This window comes from Panthera pardus, unplaced genomic scaffold (genome assembly GCF_024362965.1).
Source record: "Panthera pardus isolate Hobbes unplaced genomic scaffold, ASM2436296v1 HiC_scaffold_2, whole genome shotgun sequence".
NCBI lineage: Eukaryota > Metazoa > Chordata > Mammalia > Carnivora > Felidae > Panthera > Panthera pardus.
The window spans coordinates 99,457,214-99,479,043 of record NW_026526765.1 but is presented as its reverse complement, the minus strand read 5'-3'; the positions used below and the strand labels follow the sequence as shown (position 1 = coordinate 99,479,043).

The window sequence follows — 21,830 nt, the reverse complement described above, 5'->3', positions numbered from 1 at the left end:
GAGCTTGTCAGAAAGGCAGCGTTTCAGGCCCTACCCCAGACCTACCGAGTCAGAGTCTGCCTTTTAACAAGATCCACAGGTGATTTCTATGCACATTCAAGTCCGAGGAGCTTTGAGGAGGTGACCCTCCTATAACCCCAATTATGGCTGTCTTTATGAAGAGGACAGCTCTCTGAGAAGTGCTATGTGAGCCCGGTGTCCTACGGAACACATGGTCCATGGAAAAGTCTGACGCTGCCAGTGTAGACGGCATGTCTGCTGTCATTCCCCAAGCATAATATATTTGAAATGAAGAGAATTACAACCTCCAAAGGGAAAGGGGCTTGGGCCCTTTAGTCTGAAACACCAATACGGGGTTCATCAACTTCAGGGTTCACCAGAGGAAACATCGCTCTAATTCACTTAATTGAATAGGTTATAATTGAAGAATTGGGGTTAACTTGGAGGCTGGGGTTGGAAGCAGGCATAAGAGACTTTGGCGTAAAAACAGGGTCAGGCATGAGGCCAAGAGAATGACATTGAGATTAAGGAGGTAAGAGCAGGAAGATCACAGGTCAAGTCAGCTCGGGGGTGAGGGGAGCACCACAGAGAGGGCTGGTGGCCTCCACCAGAGTGACTAGACACAAGAAAGGCAACGATGACCCTCAGGACCCAGGGTCTCCAAGCCCCACGGATGTGTCCCTCAACCCTGGCTTCCTGTTTACATCCATAAGCTCTGGTTGCCTCCTTCCCTACAAGATCTCAGCACCGTGTGGAGTAAAATAACCACAGGCATGTGTCTGGTACTTTCCTGCTCACCGGGACTGGTGCATAAAGCGCAGGTGTTATCAAGTGGCTAAGAGCGTGGCCTCAGCAGCCACAAAGCCTCAATTCCAGCCTCAGCTCTACCATTTACCACCTGGTGACCTTGGACAAGTCAGCTGACCTCCTCGGGGTACTTCGTCATCTACAAAATAAAGATGAAATAGGCAACCACTCATAATGGTAAAAGCAGAAGGTTTGGAAGCAAAGAGTATCATGCTTGGGACAGTGATATACACACACATATGATATATTATTTACACTGAGACCTGATTCTTTTGGCTTTTTTTGTCTGAAGATAGTTCACCATTCCATGTTACCTGTTAGGTTCCTTTGAGAGTACTAAATGAGAATTACAACACTTAAAAAGTTCTTTGCTTTCTTTCTCTCTTTCTTTTCTTCCTTCCTTCCTTCCTTCCTTCCTTCCTTCCTTCCTTCCTTCCTTCCTATTTTAGAGAGAGAGAGAGAGAGAACTCTAGCAGGGGAGAGGAGCAGAGGGAGAGAGAGAATCCTAAGCAGGCTCCACACTCAGTGCTGAGTCCAAAGCAGGGCTCGATCCTACGACCGTGAGATCCTGACCTGAGCTGAAATCAAGAGTTCGATGACTGAGCCACCCGGGTGCCTCAAAAAGTTATTTTATGTATTTATTTTTTTTCTGTGAAAAAAATTTGGTGTTTCGCAGTCCTCCCTCACCCAAGAATCCCTATTAAATTCGAACTGTAACTCCATTACATTTATAAATTGATTTTGTATCCTCATTTTAAGGGTGGGAAACTGAAGTTCAGTGGGGTAAGTTCTTCCCCCAACAAAATTCACTTGGTCCAAAGAGGCAGTTCTGGGACTAGAACACAGATTTTCTGGTTCTTAAATCAGTGTCCTCTCCACCAAAACAGATTCTCAAATTTTAATATGCATAAAATCACCTGGGACTCTCATTAAATGCAGATTCTGATTCAGTAAGTCTGGGGTAAGGCGCAAATTCAGCATTTCTTCTTTTTTAAAAAAATATTTATTTATTTATTTTTGAGAGAGCGCAAGCCGGGGAGGCGCAGAGAGAGGGGGACAGAGGATCTGAACTGGGCTCTGAGCTGTCAGCACAGAGCCCAACGTGGGGTTGGAACTCATGAGCTGTGAGATCATGACCTGAGCAGAAGTCAGATGCTCAACCAACTGAGCCACCCAGGCACCCCCAAATTCAGCATTTCTAATAAACACCTAAGGGATGCTAATGCTTCCATCTAAAGATGAGATTGAGTAGCAAGGGCATTGTATCTTTCAATCCATATAGTTCTGACATGGCTGCTACATATTAGTTGTTAGGTCTTGGGTGCCCCTGCTTAGAAGAAACAGTCACTGAAAAGAAAACTTCTTTCTTAGCTTGGGCTGCCTTGCACCCACCAAGCCTAGCTTCTGTCTTTCCTAAGGATATCAGAGCAACTGCCTTGTTCCTGAAGTCCCCAACTGTGTCATTCATCACAAGAGGATTCACAAAGCTGATCTTGTGGTGCCGGCCCATTCTTTGCTCTTGGGAAGAAACCTTGGTGGTGGTGATGTCTAGGCCTTCATAAACCTGCACGGAATCGGCACTGACGATTTCGCCACCGAGGGGTTGGCCTAGCTACAACGTCAGGGGGTTTCCTGGTACCCGTGGCCCCAAGAATCACTACAAGATGCAGTGTCCTTGGCAGGCCTTCTAAGCCCAGAGCCCACGGAAATAGCCACCACTGCCCCCATCTTGAAGATCTCTCCAAAGAATTATTTTTAACAAATTAATGTGCAGACCTTGTCTGGATCCGGATTGCAACATGGTGGCTACAAAGACGTAGCTGGTAAATTTTGAAAATGGACTCAGTGTTACATATTAAAGAATTGTTAATTTTGTTAGGTGGGGTAATGACCTGGTAGTTATGTTAAAAAAAAAAAAAAAAAAAAAAAAAAAAAGAGTCCTTAACACTTAGATTCATATGGAAGTATCAGGTAAGACCATCAAACATTGCCAGTATTTGCCCTCCTTTGACTTATAAAAGCAGCAATTGCAAATACCTCAAACATGGACAGAACAGGAGTGTGTCCGGCACTTTCCTGCTCACAAGGACCAGAGCGTAAAGCACAGGCAGACTGCATATCTCTAAGGGAAGTGTTATGATGTCTGGGATTTTCTTTTAAAAATATTTCTGGGGAAAACAGGGTGGAGGGATAGGCAGATGGAACAAGATGGTCGCAATGTTAGTAAACGTGAGGCTGGGTAATGAGGATTTATCATGCCATTCTCTCTACTTTTGTGTTTGTTCGAAATTTCCCATAGTAAAATTATTTTACAGTTTTGTTTGGTGGCATTCAACTGTATATTCTTATTCTTTACGCCTACAGCTGAAAGAAACTCAAACCGGTCTTGTTTAAACAAACAAAAGGAAGGCTTTAATTGGGCTAACTGACCAGAGGGCAGGCTGCAGCTGGTCTCAAGAAAGATGGGATTTAGCACCTTCGATACTTTGAGGATCCTTTCTCTCCTTCTCTATTTCTTCTCTGTTCCTTGTGGCACATTGACTTCATTGGCTGATACAAACTTGTCCAGGTGGGGTTCGGAGCTGCCCATGGCTCATGTGCCTATATCCTTGGGTTTTTACGATTAGAGACAAACAAGAGGTCTGTCTATCATCTATCTATCGATCTATCTATCTATCTATCTCTTTTTCTTTTGGAAATATGGGTCAGCCTCTCTGCTTTCTTTTCAGGTATAAGAGGTTCTAATCCCCTGACAGGAATTTGGAAAGTCCCAGGAACCCCAAGTAGCCTAATTGGTCCACTCAGTAGACAATCACTATGGCTATGGTGGGGGGGGGGGGGGGCGGGGGGCTGTGCCGGCTCGTTCAGTAGCCAGGAGGACTGTTTTCTGAAGATTCGGGGAGGGAGGAGGGCTGCACAGACAGATGTGATAGCCACTCTTATGAGGTCTCTGGTTATTTGCACTAGCTATTAGATTATAAGAAAAGTTGCTTACAGATCATGTCTTTTTCCTTCCTGGTTGCTTAATTGGCTTTTTTCCAGTTTTTATTTGAAAGTTTATACAGGTGGTCGCAAACTTTGTTGCAAAAAAGCGTAGCAGTTTCCATTTCTTCCCCCATTTCCCTTCCCCAGTGGCAACTAGTTTCACCTCTCTGCATTGGTTCTTTCGGTTTTATTTCGACCTATCTAAATGGCATTTTTGTATTGCTAGGCTTGATTTTTCAGTTTTAGGCATGATCTCTTGATTCCTAGCATGGGAGATAAAACCTTTCACACACACACCCACACTTCCCACTCCACATATTCATCCTTTCTATCCCCCCAAATTCATAATAAATTCTCTCAGACCCTATTGATGAGATCAATATTTAAAATTCACACATTAAATATTACATGATTAACATTATCTGGTCATGACTGTGTAAACAGTATGTCCAACTGAGTCACAGTCACAGCTACTCAACTTTCTGTTCTTCTTCTTTCTTCTTATAAATGTTTCCCATAGACATTCAGTCCCTCATTCTCCACTTGGTCTAATTTGCCTCTAAACAAATACATTCAGACTTATGAGGTCTCTATATCTTCATCTTCCTGAAGAAATATCTGAAGCTTTCTGGCCTACTCCAGCGTGAACGGGATGCCACCCTTCCTGGCACCTAGCTCCCATCCTGGGATAGCCCTTCATCATCGCTCCAAGGATCCACTTCCCTTCTTTCCACGCGGGATCCCCGGTTTCCTGTGGAGGTGGCCTTCCCAATGACAATTGGGGAAACTACCTATAAAGCTGGATCGAAGATTACCCTGAATAAAAAAGAATTAATATCCAGTAAGAGTAAATGAAATCATGGGCCACACTTACTGCCATGAAAATTACCTGTTCCACGTTGCTGTTTAAAACAGTGGGAAATACTCTTTTTTTTTTTTTTAAACGTTTATTTATTTTTGAGACAGAGAGAGACAGAGCATGAACGGGGGAGGGTCAGAGAGAGGGAGACACAGAATCTGAAACAGGCTCCAGGCTCTGAGCTGTCAGCACAGAGCCCAACGCGGGGCTCGAACTCACGGACCACGAGATCATGACCCGAGCTGAAGTCGGCCGCTTAACCGACTGAGCCACCCAGGCGCCCCAGTGGGAAATACTCAAATAAAAGTAGGAGCTAGTTTCCCTTAGACGGATACATTTTTCTGAGTTTTCTCTGGCCAATTTTTTTTTTTTTTTTTTGAGTTTCCACCCATGGCTAAAGTAAAAACTTAGAAACATTTATAGGATGACATATAACTCTGAATCTATTTTGCTTTGGCATTCCTATAGTAGCTTGAAACAGTGAAGAGTTAGAATAATATGGCTGTTTCAATATTTTTAAATTTTTTAAGACGGTTACATTGAAATGCTCATGAAATAGTCCATCTGGGTAGTCTGCCTCAGCAGCACACATTGTTAAGAGAGTTAACACACAACTCTGAATTTGAGACTTCACCACAATAATTTCAGGTTGGGGTTCCCGGGTGGCTCGGTTGGTTAAGTGTCTGTCCGACTCTTGATTTCAGCTCAGGTCATGATCTTGCACCTCATGGGTTTGAGCCCCACATCAGGCTCTGTGCTGACAGCACGTAGCCTGCTTGGGATTCTCTGTCTCTCCCTCTATTTCTGCCTCTACCCCCCTGACTTGTTCTCTCTCAAAAATAAATAAACATTAACAAAATTTTCAGGTTACCTACACCCCCAAAGTTCATTTGTTTTTTTGTTACATTTTATAAAATAGTCACAAATAAGGCAGCAATGTGGTTGAAAATAATTTTAGGAGGACCTGTAGTTATGGAAATATATCAACTTTGGTCATAATTAAAAATAGGTAGAGTGGGTTTCTGCATGGAGCCTGGATCCTACTTAGGATTCTCTTTCTCTCTCTCTCTCCCCTTCCCCACTCACACACTCCCCCCCCCCCCTTTAACAATAGATAGATATAGATGTAGATAGATATAGATGATATAGGTATAGAATATAAATAGATAACCACCTCTTCAACAACGTAGAGACAGCATATAGGGCAGAGCATATAATCTATTTCTGAACTTCTGATCACAGCTTTTTAGGATCTTGAGGTACGTGTGCTTATCGTAATATTTGGTGCTTTCTATATGCTAACTTGGCCAAATGTTTCTCATGTAAAGAAATAATTTCAGGAAAGATATCCTACAAGTGGTTCTCAAAGTGGGGGTTAGAACAGCATCAGCAAATTCTCCTCTCCATCCACCACTCCACTTCATGAAAGAGTGAAGAGGGCAGAGGGGGAGCAATTTGTATTTTAACAAGCCTCTAAATGATTCTGCTACAGACTAAAGTTTGAAAACCATTGTCCTCGGAAACACCGTAAGTTAGGGATCATGCTCCACTGTTAGGAATGGAGAGCTGAGGTCACAGTAGCTCAGAGTATGTATCACCCATAAAAGAAGACGAGATAGGTGGTCTTGGATGGTTCAAATGTTGTATTATTTTTCTCTCCTTGCTATAGAACTTGCATCCGCATGGTTTTAAAATGGCTGCTGAGATTCCAGCTATTACAAACACATTCTAGACAGTAGGAAAAGCAAGGGAGGTGGAGGGAAGGCAAACTAAGTAAGGCATCTTTAAAGTGTATTCTCAGATGCCCCACCCAATAACTTTTGCTTTTTCTTATCTGCCATCCCTAGTTGAAAGGGATGGGAAATAACGGTTATGTTGTTGCTCAGAATAAAAAAAAATAAAACACAAAAAACACAGGAGCCAAGGAGAACGAGTACTAGAAGGAACTGGCACCCTTGAGAGCCGTCCTGGAACAGAGTTCATCATCAAAGGCAAAGTTTTGAGAATATTATTCTGAACGAGCACTTCACTAACCATACATTAAAACACCTTCTTTGATCTGTTAGAGGAACGGCTGCCTCCTTGCTTTAGATAAAGGTCTTTGCTACTTTGAAAATCACAATAGTCATTTATCAGAATAAATAAATACAGTTGACTTCTTTTTAAAAAAATTTTTTTAATGTTTATTTATTCTTGAGAGAGAAAGAGAGAGGGTGTGAGCAGGGGTGGGACAGAGAGAGAGGGAGACACAGAATCCAAAGCAAGCTCCAGGTTCTGAGCTGTCAGCACAGAGCCCAACACGGGTCTCAAACTCCTGAACCATGAGATCATGACCTGAACTGAAGTTGAATGCTCAACCAACTGAGCCACCCAGGCACCCCAAATACAGTTTATTTCACATAGGTTGAGGCTATGTTTGATATATACCAACCAAATGTCCTATGCAATTCTTTGACAGGGTGATTTATAACATATGAAAAGCAATCAGAAAAAAAATATCCATTCTCTTCAGAACTGTAATTCTTTTTCGGAAAGTAATTCAAGGAAAGGAGAAGCTATATGTATAAAGCACAGCACTGTTATCTATGACAGCAAAGGGAAAAAAAAAGTAATTTACAATCCAAATGTCCTGTAACAAAGGAAGGGCTGAGTGAATTATGGTATGACCATTAGACAGCCATAATGATCATGCAGCAGCATGGGAAAGTGTTTGCAAATACATTGGTGGGAAGAGAGACAAAAAGCGTATATGTATATGGATAAGGTAGGAGAGGTATTCCGAGAACTATAATGGTTTGGTCAGGATGTTAGAATTATGAATACAAAGGGTTTCTGTTTAAATTTCCTTTATTCTATAAGGAGCAATGGCAGCAATGACAACAAAAAAAGTAAGATAAATTCACCCAATCACTGACCATAATTTTTCGTCAAATTCTCTTCTGTCTGTCTGTCTTCTCCATGATTCAGTGCCAGGGGTTCCCAGGAAGGGCTCTGCTGCTCTATCGTGAAGGCTACACCTGAGGCCAGGCAGATAGTCTTCCTGTGGTTTTTACACACCCATACAATTTGACACACTGATTATCTGTCTCCAAAGCAAAGCTCAAGCTGTTCATTACACATCCTCGTAGGAATATTTTTCCAGTAGTGAGAATAAATTTGCAATCATCTGCTCTCTCTCCTGCCAGGGTGTCCCCATAATCAGTTTCATGAAATGAGAAGCCAGTTGTCCTAGGTTATATGTAGATTTGTAGACCCCAAAGGGAATAAAAAAATATGGAACTAATTATGGAACCACTACTGAAAGAAGTCCAAATCCTTCCATGACATTGCTATGGATTTGTATGGTTGTCCAGCTTGGCAAGACAAAGAATTAACCATAGGTTAAGAGTAGATTTAATTTTTATTATGTAGAAAATTCCCAAAATGGCCTTACTCCTTGAGCTAGATTGTAATTTGTGACAATGACATTTATACTCCTTGCCAGCTAGGGAGGTTGGTGACAGTTACAGCTTTAGAAAGGGTGACAGAGGAAAACTGGCCACTGGGATTTTCAGAGTGGTTGGAAGGCATAGCAATCAGCAACAACAAGTAGTCCTTAGCTTAGTAGGGTTAGGAATGGCATTATCCAGAACAGAGGGGCAGTTCATCAGGAATAGGCAGCCAACCAAGCCTGAGGGCCTGGTGGAACCACAGTCAAGGGGACTCACACCAAGGCAGGAGTCCTGGTAAAGAAAGAAAAAGCGTCTTGATTTTCCAGGAACTGAAGAACCTGAGATGAAGAACCTCAACCTACTGTATTAAAAACTAACTTCCAAGAGCTCCTAGGTGGCTCAGTTGGTTAACCGTTCGACTTTGGCTCAGGTCATGATCTCACGGTTTGTGGGTTTGAGTCCCGCATTGGGCTCTGTGCTGACCGCTCGGAGCCTGGAGCCTGCTTGGGATTCTGTGTCTCCCTCTCTCTCTGCCCCTCCCCCACTCATGCTCTGTCTCTCTCTCTCTCTCTCAAAAAATGAATAAACATTTAAAAAAATTTAAAAAAGAACTAAAATCCATAAAGTCATCAAGCAAACACGAATACTTGTCTAGATCATTAATCTTGGAGGAGAAGTCAGTCTGAAGGAGAATGAAGACAGAGATCCTGGAAAACAACTCAAGTTTGTGTGCCCGTATTTTGTGTATAATCCACACGCTGAATTCTTTTACTCTGAGTGAAATTAACTTGCTCTTCAAATACTGGGCAAGTGTCATAAACTGAAAGAGTCTTTGTGAGGAGCCAGCACAGGCAGAGAAAGGAAATATAAATTCCAGGGACTTGGGGGCACCTGGGTGGCTAGGCGGTTAAGCATCTGACTTTGGCTCAGGTCATGATCTTGTGGTTTGTGAGTTAGAGTTCGGCATTGGGCTCTCTGTGGTCGGCACAGATGCTGCTTGAGATCCTCTGTCTCCTTCTCTCTCTGCCCATCTTCCGCTCTCTCTCTCTCAAAAATAAATAAACATTAAAAAAATAAATTCCAGGGATTCGGCTTTTGGAGCACATTTTTATTTTATAATACCAGAGAATTAACATCTACCAGCCGCACAATACCAAAATGCAATACCAATCTATTTAAAACTCACAGAATGGGAAATATGCTTTTCAAAATGGTAAAAAACAATAACACAAACAGCTGTAACATACACATAGGACATTCACTTTACATTCACAAAGAAGACTGTCTTTTTGTTTTCAGGAAATATGTCAAAAATATATATATATGTATGTATAACATTCACATTCTGGAAGGCAAGAGAAATCTTCATATTTAACTCTGCAAATTTAAACATATATATATATATATATATACATATATATATATATTTACATATATGTGTATATATATATTTTTTTACTTAGAATAGCCAAAACATTAAAAATAGCAGCAACATTGATCTTTAAATATTATAATGTTAGAGTAGATTATTCACATAATGTAGATATATTTTGGTAGCTCTTTCTAATATCTAATACAACTTACAAACTTCAAGTCCTGGTCTCATTGCCAAACAACTTAGAATCTAGATTCAATAAATACTATGCAAAGAATGATTATAAAACACAGACTGTAGAACATTCTCTAGAGCAGGAAAAATCATACCAAAAGGTTTTAGGGGAGAGTCAGGTCTGAAGGAGGTTTGAAGGCCTATAAGGAAACTGTAGGATTCCCAAGGCAAAAGAGATGACCAGACAAGCCCCCTGAAATGTTGAACTGAATCATGGGAAATGTGTCACTGGGGAAAACAAGGTGCTGTCATCTCTTTGTGGTGGCATGTTTCATGTGGATATGGTGTGAAAGTGATTAACAACTGGAAAATTTCCCAATAAACAGGGGATAGAATCATTTGTCACCAAGAGGCAAGACACGGGACAAGGAGATCGAGTTTTCAGCCTTTACATTTATTCTGATGACCAAAGCCATAAAAACCAAGCTGTCTGTTGAGAACTTGTGTATTTAAGACTAGAAGGTAGGAAAAACATTTCTACCCCTAACCTCCATCCAAGACACGGGATCAATCTTCTAATCATATTGGCTTAAAAAGAACCCCAGATGTGGTGACAGGGGTTTCTTTGTACCTGGATTCATTTACAGAAGTTGCTCCTGCAAATGTGGCTTCTTTTATATTTCAGAGGTTTTCCAGAAAAGGTAAAGGGTTAACTTTCACAATGGGGTTGGATCTCTGTTTTGCCTTGTAATAAGACTACTCTCTGATATTTATTGTCAATAGTTTGTCTCCATTTTCAAACCAGTTCACATATTTCAGTTGATTCACACACACACACACACACACACACACACACACACACGTGTGAGGAAGCCAGGGTAAGCATCCAAGTGTTCACTTTAAAGATCAGGAAACCTGAGGCTCATAGAAAGTGACTTAGCTTGTCACAGTCACACATGCTAACAAATGGTTAAGTATCTTCTGCAGAACTTAGCTCTGTCCAAGGGTAACTTATTTTTAAGAACAGGGGCTTGGTCACAGTTTTCTGAAGAATGAAGTAATTTGGAGTGGGGGGAGGGGGAGGAAGAACAATGAGTTCCAGAGAAGAAGAAAGGGAGAATAGTGATCCCACTTGGCAGTCAGTATCATATACTTGAAAACAAGGAAAGTGCATTTCACATGGAGAACACAGACATTTTAGAAAATATTAAAATACATAGATTCTGCGGCCGACATTGAAACATAAGATCAAAAAAAAAAAAAAAAAAAAGAAACATAAGATCAGGAAAAAATTTTTACATGAGCTCCATGATTTTCCAAGAGACGTAAAAATATTACAGCCTGTTCTCAAGACTCTGCTCCTGTCCCATTTCAACTCAAGCACAACATAGCTACATTGAGATAGATGTATATTTGATTCGTTGTGGTAGTTTTCTAAGGAGTATGTTTTACAAAATACCATTAGTGAAAATTCTTGCTATGTCCTTAAGAAAATTAACTTTTTCTCTCTCTGTATCTAAGCTGAGAAGACTTCAGTGAACTTAGAGGTTTTATCATTTAAGTCTAGATTCTATTTGGATAGTTATTGGAGATGTAAGCAGGAATTTTAAATGACCATAATAGTTAATATAGAAAGCTGTCATATTTTATACACTCTTTTTGAGAAAATTCAGTGGCTCTTAGCTTAATGGTTCCATAAAAGAAAATTATAACAATTCCACTGTAAAAAAAAAAAAAAACCCTACTTTTAATGATAATCTATGAACTAGAAGACTTAGGTTTAACGTTCAGGAGTGTGACATTTAGAACTACTAACCAAGTTCTTATTTTTCATCAATAAATGTGTTTTAAAGAAATAATTGAACTAAAAAAAGGAGACCATTCATGAAATCGTTGTGTACGATGATGCAAAAATCCTGCAAATCCCCTTGTTTCTCTTCAGGCACCACCTGTCCCAATCCCCTCCCCCCCACCCAACCTCCCCAACATTCATACACTATAAATGCCCCACTGACAGAGTCTTGTGACTCCGAATTGAAAGAGTGAGGCACTAATAGGTAAATTATGCTTTGGCAAACAGGAAACTGGACATTCTTTGAGCTTTCCTGAGGTAGTGGTTTCTCCTTCTAATATTCTTTTTTTTTTTTTTAATTTTAATTTTTTTATTTTTGAGAGAGAGAGCATGAGCAGGGCAGGGGGCAGAGAGACAGGGAGACAGAGGGAGGGAGAGAGAGAATCCCAAGCAGGCTCTGCACTGACAGAGGGGTTCGAACCCATGAACCAACCATGAGATCTTGACCTGAGCCAAAGTCAGACGCTCAACCAACTGAGCTACCCAGGTGCCCCTCTCCGTGTAATATTCTAAAGGCTAAAAAAAGTCTAGGGAGCTGAATTAAGAGACAAGAGGAGAGTTGGTCACTATACTTAAACAGTCCTCTGAAACTGGGGGTTTAAAAAGTTATGTGATTATCGCACACGCCAACACCTTTTCGGTAGAATCCTGATGGCTATGTGGAAAACTTAAAGTATTAAGTGTGGTTAGGGTAAGCCTTGAGGGCATCATATAACTCAATCTCTGATGTAGCTCCATAAGATTACAAGGAAAAACAAACATAAAAATCACCCGACCAAGTGCAGTCTTACTGTCATCAAAGCCTAGGTCATTTTGCCTTATGTGTGGCATTTTGGACACCTCTCCAACTATGAGAAGGTTAAGCTCACATGGTAGTGGGCATAGTATAGCACACAGTTCCATATTGGCTCCATTTATCAGATAGCTTCTTTCTGTTATGATTTTATCATGATGTGATTATGGGACTTTTAGCCACGAATAACTTTTTTGAAGACAAAGTAATCCATTCTCTCTGCTGTTCTTCAAGCTTTTCTGCCAGGCATTTAATCAAGACAGGGTCCACCTTAGAATCAAATTTATTAGCAAACCAATGTCCGTCATTTATAAGCCACCTTAATTCCGCTGCTCCGTAGATACACACACTTCGAAGGTGGGAGCCAGTACAACGGGGATACAAAAGGCCTTCATGATAATTCCATTTGACAAGGCGGGTCTTACTCTGTAAGTCAGACACATCCTGGGCTGACCTAGAAATCTCCCCAGGTATTCCTGGTATCCGAATTAAGGTAGCCCAAAAATGTTCATCAGGTGAGTACGTATCTTTAGACCAGGCAAAAAAGTCCTTAACGAGGGAGTTGTTGAAAATATATTTAACAAACGCTCGACTTAAAACAAAATAAGCACTTCCAACAAATATCTCAATGTTATGAGGGGGGGCTTCCTTGGAGATGTTTGTCCTTATTGGTAGCTTCACATATTCATAAGGCACCTGTCTTAGTTCATGGTGGTAAGTGAATCTTTCCATTTTACTGTTAGGGGGTTTTACCGTTTCTAACATATTTGCCCCATTGAGTTTCTTCAGCTCTGACACTAATTCAAAATTTGACTTCAAAGGAAAATCTTGCCCACACAGATTGATAACATATTTCCACTGAACCGAAGACTTCAGGAGGTCTGACAAGCAATTTAAATCAGCTTGGAGTCTGGAAATGTGTGCATATTGTACTGTCTCTATTTTGGAGGCAATGAAAACATTGGAGAAGCACTTAGCTAAATTGTTCATGGCAACTTTGAAGGTATCAGGTGACTTATAGTCATAATGGATGCAGTAAATATTGTGCTCGTTGTATATAGCATGGATTAGTCTTTCAACCATAATTGCGTCTTTATGAACAACCAAAGAATAGGCTATCGGGAAGCTTTTCTCCTCCCTTGAAACAGGCTTTTGATGGTACCTTCTTAGGGTCTGATAAATGTCACAATCACTGGTTATTGCCACGACATCCTCATCATCCAAGTCGATGATTTCTCTCCTTCTTATTTCCAGACTCTTGCCAATTTCCAAAGGTGCCTGTTCATAGACACCTGAACAGTTAACTTCGTACCTGATTTCATTCTTAACATTGGTGTATCTGTTTCTTACAAAAGGTGAGGTACTCAGGGAGTATTCAACCAAGTAAATGCCTCTTTGAGGGAAGAGGAGTCTCCTCACATTTAGAAGCTTCAACAGGGAGAACAGCCATAGAGTTAAAAATAAGACGAAAACTTTCTGCTGTGCTGGGTATTTAAAACAGCATTTGAATGTCTTCATTCTGTAAGAAGGAAAAGGAATAATTCAGGTGGAATAAGAGAAAGACAACTAAGAGGCCATTAGTTCAGTTCAATCGACATTCACTGGGTACCTTCCACATGCCAGGCAGAAGGCTGGGCCCAGAGGTAAATAAAACAAGGTTCTCACCCTTATAAGAGGATCCAGAAATCAGGAAGTGAGAACACACAGAATGGTGGTATTTTGTGGTATGCTGTGTTAACTATACCTAAATTGAGAGACATTGTTACCAAATAAAGGCAAATAATGTAAGCACCTAAAATATAGGTACTATGTAACTTTCACTGTCTGCATTTCTACTTAGAGTATTTGGGGAGAGAGTACTCTGGTTTGGGCGGAGGTCTACAGAGTTAGAGGTCATCAAGGGGTCATCAGAGATGCAAATGGCCCACTGAGCCTAAAAGTAACATCCATCTTGATTCTACCTTCAGATCCTTATTAGATATAGATCTGAAGTCAGACGGGAAGAACCCAGTGAACCCCACTGCTATAGACTGAATGTTTATGTCCCTCCCCAAATTCATAGGTTGAAAGCTAAGCCCCAGGGTAATGACATTAGGAGGCGGGGCTTTGGGAGGTAATTAGAACACGAGGGTGGGTCCCTCATGAATGGATTAGTGCCCTTATAAGAAGAGACCCCCTCCCTTATCCCCTCTGCCACCTGAGGTATGGATTAATTACATCCATACTATGTGAAAAAGCTGGAGACAAAACCTGCATGTGCCCATGTGGAACAATTTCCAGGATATACTGTGAAATGGAAATAAGGAAAATGCATAACTGTGTTTAGTGCACTCACATGTGTGTCAAAAAAAAGATGATACAAACCGTATCTACAGAAAAAGAGCACACGTTGGCAAACTTTTCTTTCCCTGTCACAAGTACTCGACTCTGCCACTGGAGTGGGAAAGCAGCCACAGATAACACATCAATGAGAGGGCATGGTTGTGTTCTAATAAAACTTTATTTATGAAAAGGCAGCTGGCTGGCTATTTCCTGAAGGATACTATGGAGACTCGACATGGGGAATGGGAGCTGCTTTGCAGGGTGGGGTGGGAGAGGGTGGAGGGTTAGGGGCCCGGGTAGGAGGGAGATGTACTTATCCGTGAATATCCTTTTGTACTTGAATTAAAAAAAATGATTATACCACTTTTTTTTTTTTTTTTCAGATAAAAACAGGCTAATCAAGTGAGGGCACAGATGAGTTTATTTTGGGAGCAGCAGGAAGGGGGGGGGTGCTATTGCAAGGCTTGAGGACAGGAGGGCCAGCTGAGTTCACAGAGCTGCTTCAAAGAGGTTCAAATCCTGAGAACTGAGAGGTCTGAGGGCCCCAAGTGCAATTTCCTAACACATCTCAATAAATCTTAGATGAGGACATAATCATTGTTCCCAAGTGTCTTAGAATTAACAAGCAATCTGAACCTCATTTATTTTTGTAGTTCAGATGAATTGAACTAGCTCTCCTGGGAAGGTCATGCCCTCACTCACTTTGTTTGAATCACTCTTGTTACAGAACAACACCTTATGGACAACAGACTGTCCTGCAGAACCTGGTCCTCCCCAGCCACCTCGCAGCCTCTCCTCGGGTTTCCCCAGCACCCTACTTCAGCTCACTGCTCTTCTCGTGCACACTCTCCCTAGCCCTCTGGATGCTGATGTCCACACACACATTGCCAACACCTTTATCTCCAGTCCTCACCTGCTGCCCAAGCTTCTGACATGAACATCCAGTTGCTTGACGGTCATATCCACATCTCCACTAGATATCCCACAGGCACCCAGCTGAGTCCAAAACTGAATCTGACATCTTCACCTCGCCTGTGTTTTCTGTGTCAGTTTATGGTGACACCACCCATTCAATGACCCAGGCTTGAAACTGGAGGGTCATATGACTCTTTCCTTTCCCTCACGTCCACATTAACAAGACATCTCATAAATACGCCCAATTCCATCCCTTCTTCTCCATTCTCATTAGCTGAATCAGCCCCCAGGTCACGGAATCCCCGTTAGGCTCATGGCTCTGGGTCCCTTTGTTAGGTCTCAGGCTTCTCCTCTGAAGCAAAACGAGTAGGGTTCCATCCACACCGGCTCAAGGCCAATGTTCCTGCCAGTTCTTACAGAGCGTGGGAAAACTGACTCCCCATGCACAGGGCAACAAGTTTCTTCAGAAGTTGGAGCACATGTTTAGAAGCAGGTGTTGTGATAAAGTTGGATTCCGAAGATTCATCAATCCCAAATCAATCTATCTCATCATGGTCCTAGTTCATGGCAATTACTCATACATAGGAAGGAGCGTACATAAATGGCTAGAATTAGAATGAATCTTACCCAAAGTAAAATTTTGCTTTGTCTTTTCCGGTCCACGGGATCCCTACTTAGCATCAGTTAATAGTTCCCCCTGATACCATAGTGGTAAAATGAAAAAATCTCCTTACATTTCTAAAGAGTCTTCAAAGTCTTCCAGAGTTGTCATGGCATTTATGATGTACCATTTAACTATCATCTTCACACTTACATAAAAAGGCAAAGGCTGGCTCCCTGTCCTGTCACCCGTTTTCAAGGGCTCCTCTGTACCCACGCTTCCCCTGTCCTTCCTGAGAACACCTGGAGCACACACTTCCTGATTCCAGCCTGGTGCCTAGTCGGTTCGATTTGGGCTAGCGGGCGTGGCTGCCTGCCCACAGAGGGCAGGTGGCAGGGCATGTGTGGAAGGGAGACGTGGCAGGCTTGCTGTGAGAAGTCCTGTGGGAACTGGTTCTAGTTCCACGTCTGAGCTTCGCCAGCCGGGATGAGAGTTAATTTTAAAGGAACGAGGGGAGGGAAGTGGGACAGCCCAGGCATCTGGCTGTCTGATTCTCCTTTCCTCCTCTGGGCATCTTTAAGGAGGAGAGCTCATACGTCTACGGGTCAGCCCTAGATGTCAAGGGATCTCAGTAGCCCTCCAATACCACCTTGTCTCAGGTCAAAGTAAAACCCCTCCCCTTGCTTACCATGGCCAGAAATTCCTTTGACTGAAAGGAGATGTGGTATATACATACGATGGAATACTGCTCGGCGATCAAAAAGAATGAAATCTTGCCATTTGCAACAAGGTGGATGGCGCTAGAGTATATTATGCTAAGTGAAATTAGTCAGAGAAAGATAAATACCACATGATTTCACTCGTATGAGGAATTTAGGAAACAAAACAGATGAACATAAGAGAAGGAAAAATAAGATAAGAACAGAGAGGGATGCAAACCATAAGAGGCTCTTGAGGACAGAGAACAAGCCGAGGATTGCTGTAGGGCTGTTGGGCGGGGGGATGGGCTAAATGGGTGATGGGCATTAAGGAGGGCACTTGTTATGATGAGCACCGGGTGTTATATGGAAGTGATGAATCACTAAATTCTACTCCCGAAACCAATACCACACTCTATGTTAACCAACTGGAATTTAAATAAAATCTTGGAAGAAAAAAAACATGCATTCCTTTCCCCACGTGAGAAGTCCGAAAGGGGGAAGTGAATAAGCTTCTGTCAAATCCTGAAAAGGGCTGTGGGCCTCTTCCCAGCTTTGGTGAGAAGTCAGCAGGACATCTGTGGGCACAAAAGCCTGCAGGAGGTTAGAGACCTCTGCTCTGCTGTTTCCTGGACAGAACCTGTGTGTGACATCCACGGTCAGGAGCTGCGGAGGACAGAGGCGGGCAAGGGGTGGAGTGGCAGGCACCTGCCTGTTGTGGCACTTCCTCCCCTCCCTGCCACCGGCAGCCCAAACTCGTGAGTCCCCACGAGCCTCAGGTTTGGAGGATGGAAACGAGCTCCTGATGGCTCACGAGAGCTGACGGGTGCCAGGCTGCCAGTTCTACCGGCCATATGGTTCCTAGGAGACTAGGGCAGCAAGGCCACCTTCTGCAAACACCCCACCCTGGCTCCTTCCCTGTTACAGGCCCTGAGCAGGAAGCAGGCTGGGGTTTTGCTGCCAGGAAGTGGTCTTACAATTACAATACAAATGAGCGCCCACCCACCTGCCAGGCAAATAAGGAAGCCCGGCCCACTGCCAAGTTCACTGCCACATAGGTACGAGTTCCTAGCAATGAAGACAGGGCTGGAAAGGACATGGTATCGCTATAGTGAAGCGGAAACAAGCTGTTTGGATAATTCAATAAAAGCCCAACAAAGATGCTGAATGAAGCCTTTCCCCCAAACCATCTTCTATTCCCAGTCCTTCCAGGGGCTGATTACAGTCTTAAAAGAAACAGCAGGCACACACAAAGTGTACTCAGCTAAGTGGTTAGAACTGTAGTCAGGGCTAAGTGGCCACAGCCATTAGCAGCTCGTCCACGGACTCTCCTTAAGTCAGCAGTTTCAAAACCCAGGACTGTCCAAGAGCAGGGCACTTGGGAGAGAAGAAAAAGTATGCGGGCTTCACGATGCCCCAGACCCGGGCTTGAATCCCTGGAGGGACACCGAATCCAACGAATTCACCTCTGAAGCCCAGTTTTCTTATCTCAAAACGGGAACGACAAATCCCCTCCTGAATTGCGGGGAGCAGCTGCGAGGGGTCAGGAGACCCAGCATGTGAACGGGGTCACCCCGCAGAGGTGCACAGCTTGCCTGACTCCAAACTTTTTCCGAGTTTTCTAGGTTTTCTAGTACGTTACACAGAATGCGCGGAAATGAAGACAGTGTTGACCTTCTCTTTTCTGGCCAAAGTAGGAGTTGGAAACATCGTTAAGGGAGCAGCCGACAGCTAAGCCCTTGCTCAGGGGCTGAGCTGGAAAAAGCAGAAGCCACGCAGGGTCCTGCGACACACGTTTCACCCTCCGGCCACACAGCCAGGACTTCAGCTCAGAGGAGACCCTCTTTCAGCTCAGGAACAGCCTACCGACCGCCTGGACCCTTGACAAGTTGCTCAACGTCTCCACATCTCTGTGTCCACATCAGTAGAAGTACGTTAATGCTAGCAACTACCTGTGGGATTTTGAGGTAAGTGGGGTAACGCATGCAAAGCCCTTTAACACAGTCCTGACGGTGACTTGGCCAATGCGGGGTTTTGGCTTCATCTTCATCAACATCTTCACCTGGCCTAAGCTACCCTCCTCCTCCTGACTTCTTTAAAAATCCTGCCCAAGACCTATGGCTTACTGTCCTATTTTTTCAAATCTATTTTCTATTTCCCCCCAAAGTTCTGACACAAATGCAATGTTTTCGAATTAATGCCTGAATGCCTCCATGTAGTGCCCCTTACTAATTTAATACCATCATTATTATTAATGAAGAGTCACCGAACAAAGAGGTGTTACCTGGGGCCATGTTCTGAGCCCTCTGCATGTAGCAATCCCCTCATTGGGTCAGTGAGGTAGGGACTACTTTTATGGTTCTTTACAAGACAGGAGACTGAAACATGTGGTAATTAAGAAAGTCCCCCAAGGTGAGCTAGGATCCCCGTCACGTGGAACTTGAACCCAGAGACTCTTGCTCCAGAGATGTACTCTTAACCTTCTAGGTAATACCGTCTTTTACAACATAAAGGTTTCCACAATGGTTTTAGTCCTTGACTGAAATTTCTCATTACTATGTCTTACCGATCCGTCCTAAAACTGAAACAGGGATGAACATAAAATTGCCAAGTCCTGAGACCTTCCGCCCAGTTTAAGGGATTATATACCTGGAGAATCAGCCTGCAAGAACACTGGGGGAGGAGCTCATTCTATTCCTACAGGCAGAGGCAGCGGCAAGCCAGGTGCTACTGATGAGAGTAGTCAGTCTTCCAGCCATGGAATCCATCGAAGGAAAAGAAAGCCAGCTCATCTTACGGAACTCTGACGGCAGTTATTCTTGTCTCATATCCCGTCACTGACTACTTACTGATTTACTTGTTCTCGTAGTGACCAGTCAGTCACTGAGAGTTCAGGCTCTCTGAGAATTAGTACCTAGTTTAAAAAGCTTTCTCTCCACATGAAGAATATTCTCTCTGTGGGCCACCTTCGAATTCTTAAACGTAATATCCATACATGTTAGTATGAAAAATAGGATTTGAAGACTTTATTGATTTAGAAATATCAGGATTTTGTTTCTTCCTAAAGTTTTCCAAAGCAGAATCGTCACTTAAGAACACTGATATAAAGATGAATTCATTAAAAAAAGAAAAAAAAAGTCCTGATGTAGTTGAATAAGCTAAGGTCCTTCTACCGCAGCTCCTTGATTTCAATAAGGTCATTGATTCTCCCTTTAATGACATGCTCATCACCAAACCGAGAGAAAGTTTTCAAGTAAGACCATTTGTGGGAGGATGACTCAGCCGGGATGCATTTCCTCAACACCCCCACAGCACCCTACGAGTTCCTAAAGAAGCAGAAAGGCCACAACTTCTTACTCAACATGTCTCCAGAGGCAAGGGAAACAAAAGCAAAAATTAACTCCTGAGACCTCATCAGAATCAAAAGCTTCTGTACAGCAAAGGAAACAATCAGCAAAACGAAAAGGCAACTGACAGAATGGGAGAAGATGTTTGCAAATGACATATCAGATAAAGGGTTAGTATCCAAAATCTATAAAGAACTTATCAAACATAACACCCAAAAAACAAATAATCCAGGGAAGAAATGGGCAAAAGACATGAACAGACAGTTCTCCAAAGAAGACATCCAGATGGCCAACCGACACATGAAAAAATGCTCAACATCACTCATCATCAGGGAAATACAAATTAAAGCCACAATGAGAGACTATCTCACACCAGTCAGAATGGCTAAAATAAACAACTCAGGCAACAACAGATGTTAGCGAGGATGTGGAGAAAGAGGATCTCTTTTGCATTGTTGGTGGCAATGCAAGCTGGTGCAGCCACTCTGGAAAACAGTATGGAGGTTCCTCAAAAAACTAAAAATAGAACTCCCCTAGGACCCAGCAATTGCCCTACTAGGCATTTATCCAAGGGATACAGGTGTGCTGTTTCAAAGGGACACATGCACCCCCATGTTTATAGCAGCACTATCTACAATAGCCAAACTATGGAAAGAGCCCAAATGTCCATCGATGGATGAATGCATAAAGAAAATGTGGTATATATATATACAATGGAGTATTACTCGGCAATTAGAAAGAATGTAGTCTTGCCATTTGCAACTACGTGGATGCAACTACGTGGAGGGTATTATGCTAAGTGAAATTAGAGAAAGACAAACATCATATGACTTCACTCATATGAGGACTTTAAGGGACAAAACAGATGAATATAAGGGAAGGGAAACAAAAATAATACGAAAACAGGGAGGGGGACAAAACAGAAGAGACTCACAAATATGGAGAACAAACTGAGGGTTACTGGAGAGGTTGTGGGAGGGGGGATGGGCTAAATGGGTAAGGGGCACTAAGGAATCTACTCCTGAAATCATTGTTGCACTATATGCTAACTAATTTGGATGTAAATTTAAAAAAATAAAAGATAAAACAAGTTAAAAAAAAAAAAAGCAGAAAGGCCAGTTTCTGTAAGATGACCTTACATTCTCATTGTTCTAGAAGATGGCAAAGCAAATAATGATCTGACTGTGAGTAGATAAACAGTGAGCATACAAAACATAAGAATGGCCTGATTGGTCCAGAAAGACAATACAAACGGAGGACAATTCCTCCACTAATAACAGGTTATAATCCCAAAAAGGAAAAAGAAACGCTTTTCCATTCTCCGTTTACAAAAGTAAACACTTCCATTAGAAAAAAAAAATGAACAAGTCCATAAAGTGTAAGGAGGGAACTAAGGCTCACCAGTAACCCATCACCCGGCAAAAGCATTCTGTGGACCTTCTGTCCTTCCAGACCATTTTCAATAACGACACCTTTGTGGACTTGCTTTTGTTTAACAAGAAGTTTCACTACACAGATACTGTCTTATCTGGTTTTTTTCATTTCACAATATACTGTGATTAAGTCCTATCCTGAACTGTGTCTATAAATTGTTCGAAAGTAAACAATTTCTAACTGAAGTCAACATACTTTTCTGTAGGGAAAAAAAAATTCAATAATAGAATTTACTTT

At 42.4% G+C, this 21,830-nt stretch overlaps 1 protein-coding gene across 6 annotated transcripts in view; it reads right to left on the bottom strand.

Annotated features, from left to right (window-relative positions):
• The window catches only part of GCNT4 (glucosaminyl (N-acetyl) transferase 4), a 128,573-nt gene that overhangs the window by 89,806 nt on the left and 16,937 nt on the right, over window positions 1-21,830 (bottom strand). For 5 of the 6 annotated variants that reach the window (XM_019463004.2, XM_019463003.2, XM_019463006.2 and 2 more), the window contains exon 2: window positions 10,065-13,795. In XM_019463004.2, the coding sequence (XP_019318549.1) occupies window positions 12,430-13,794 (1,365 nt within the window). In that variant the 5' untranslated portion in view covers window position 13,795 and the 3' untranslated portion in view covers window positions 10,065-12,429. Of the gene's footprint in view, window positions 1-10,064; window positions 13,796-21,830 lie in introns of those variants that run through there. The other variant, XR_008423829.1, reaches the window with a different exon arrangement.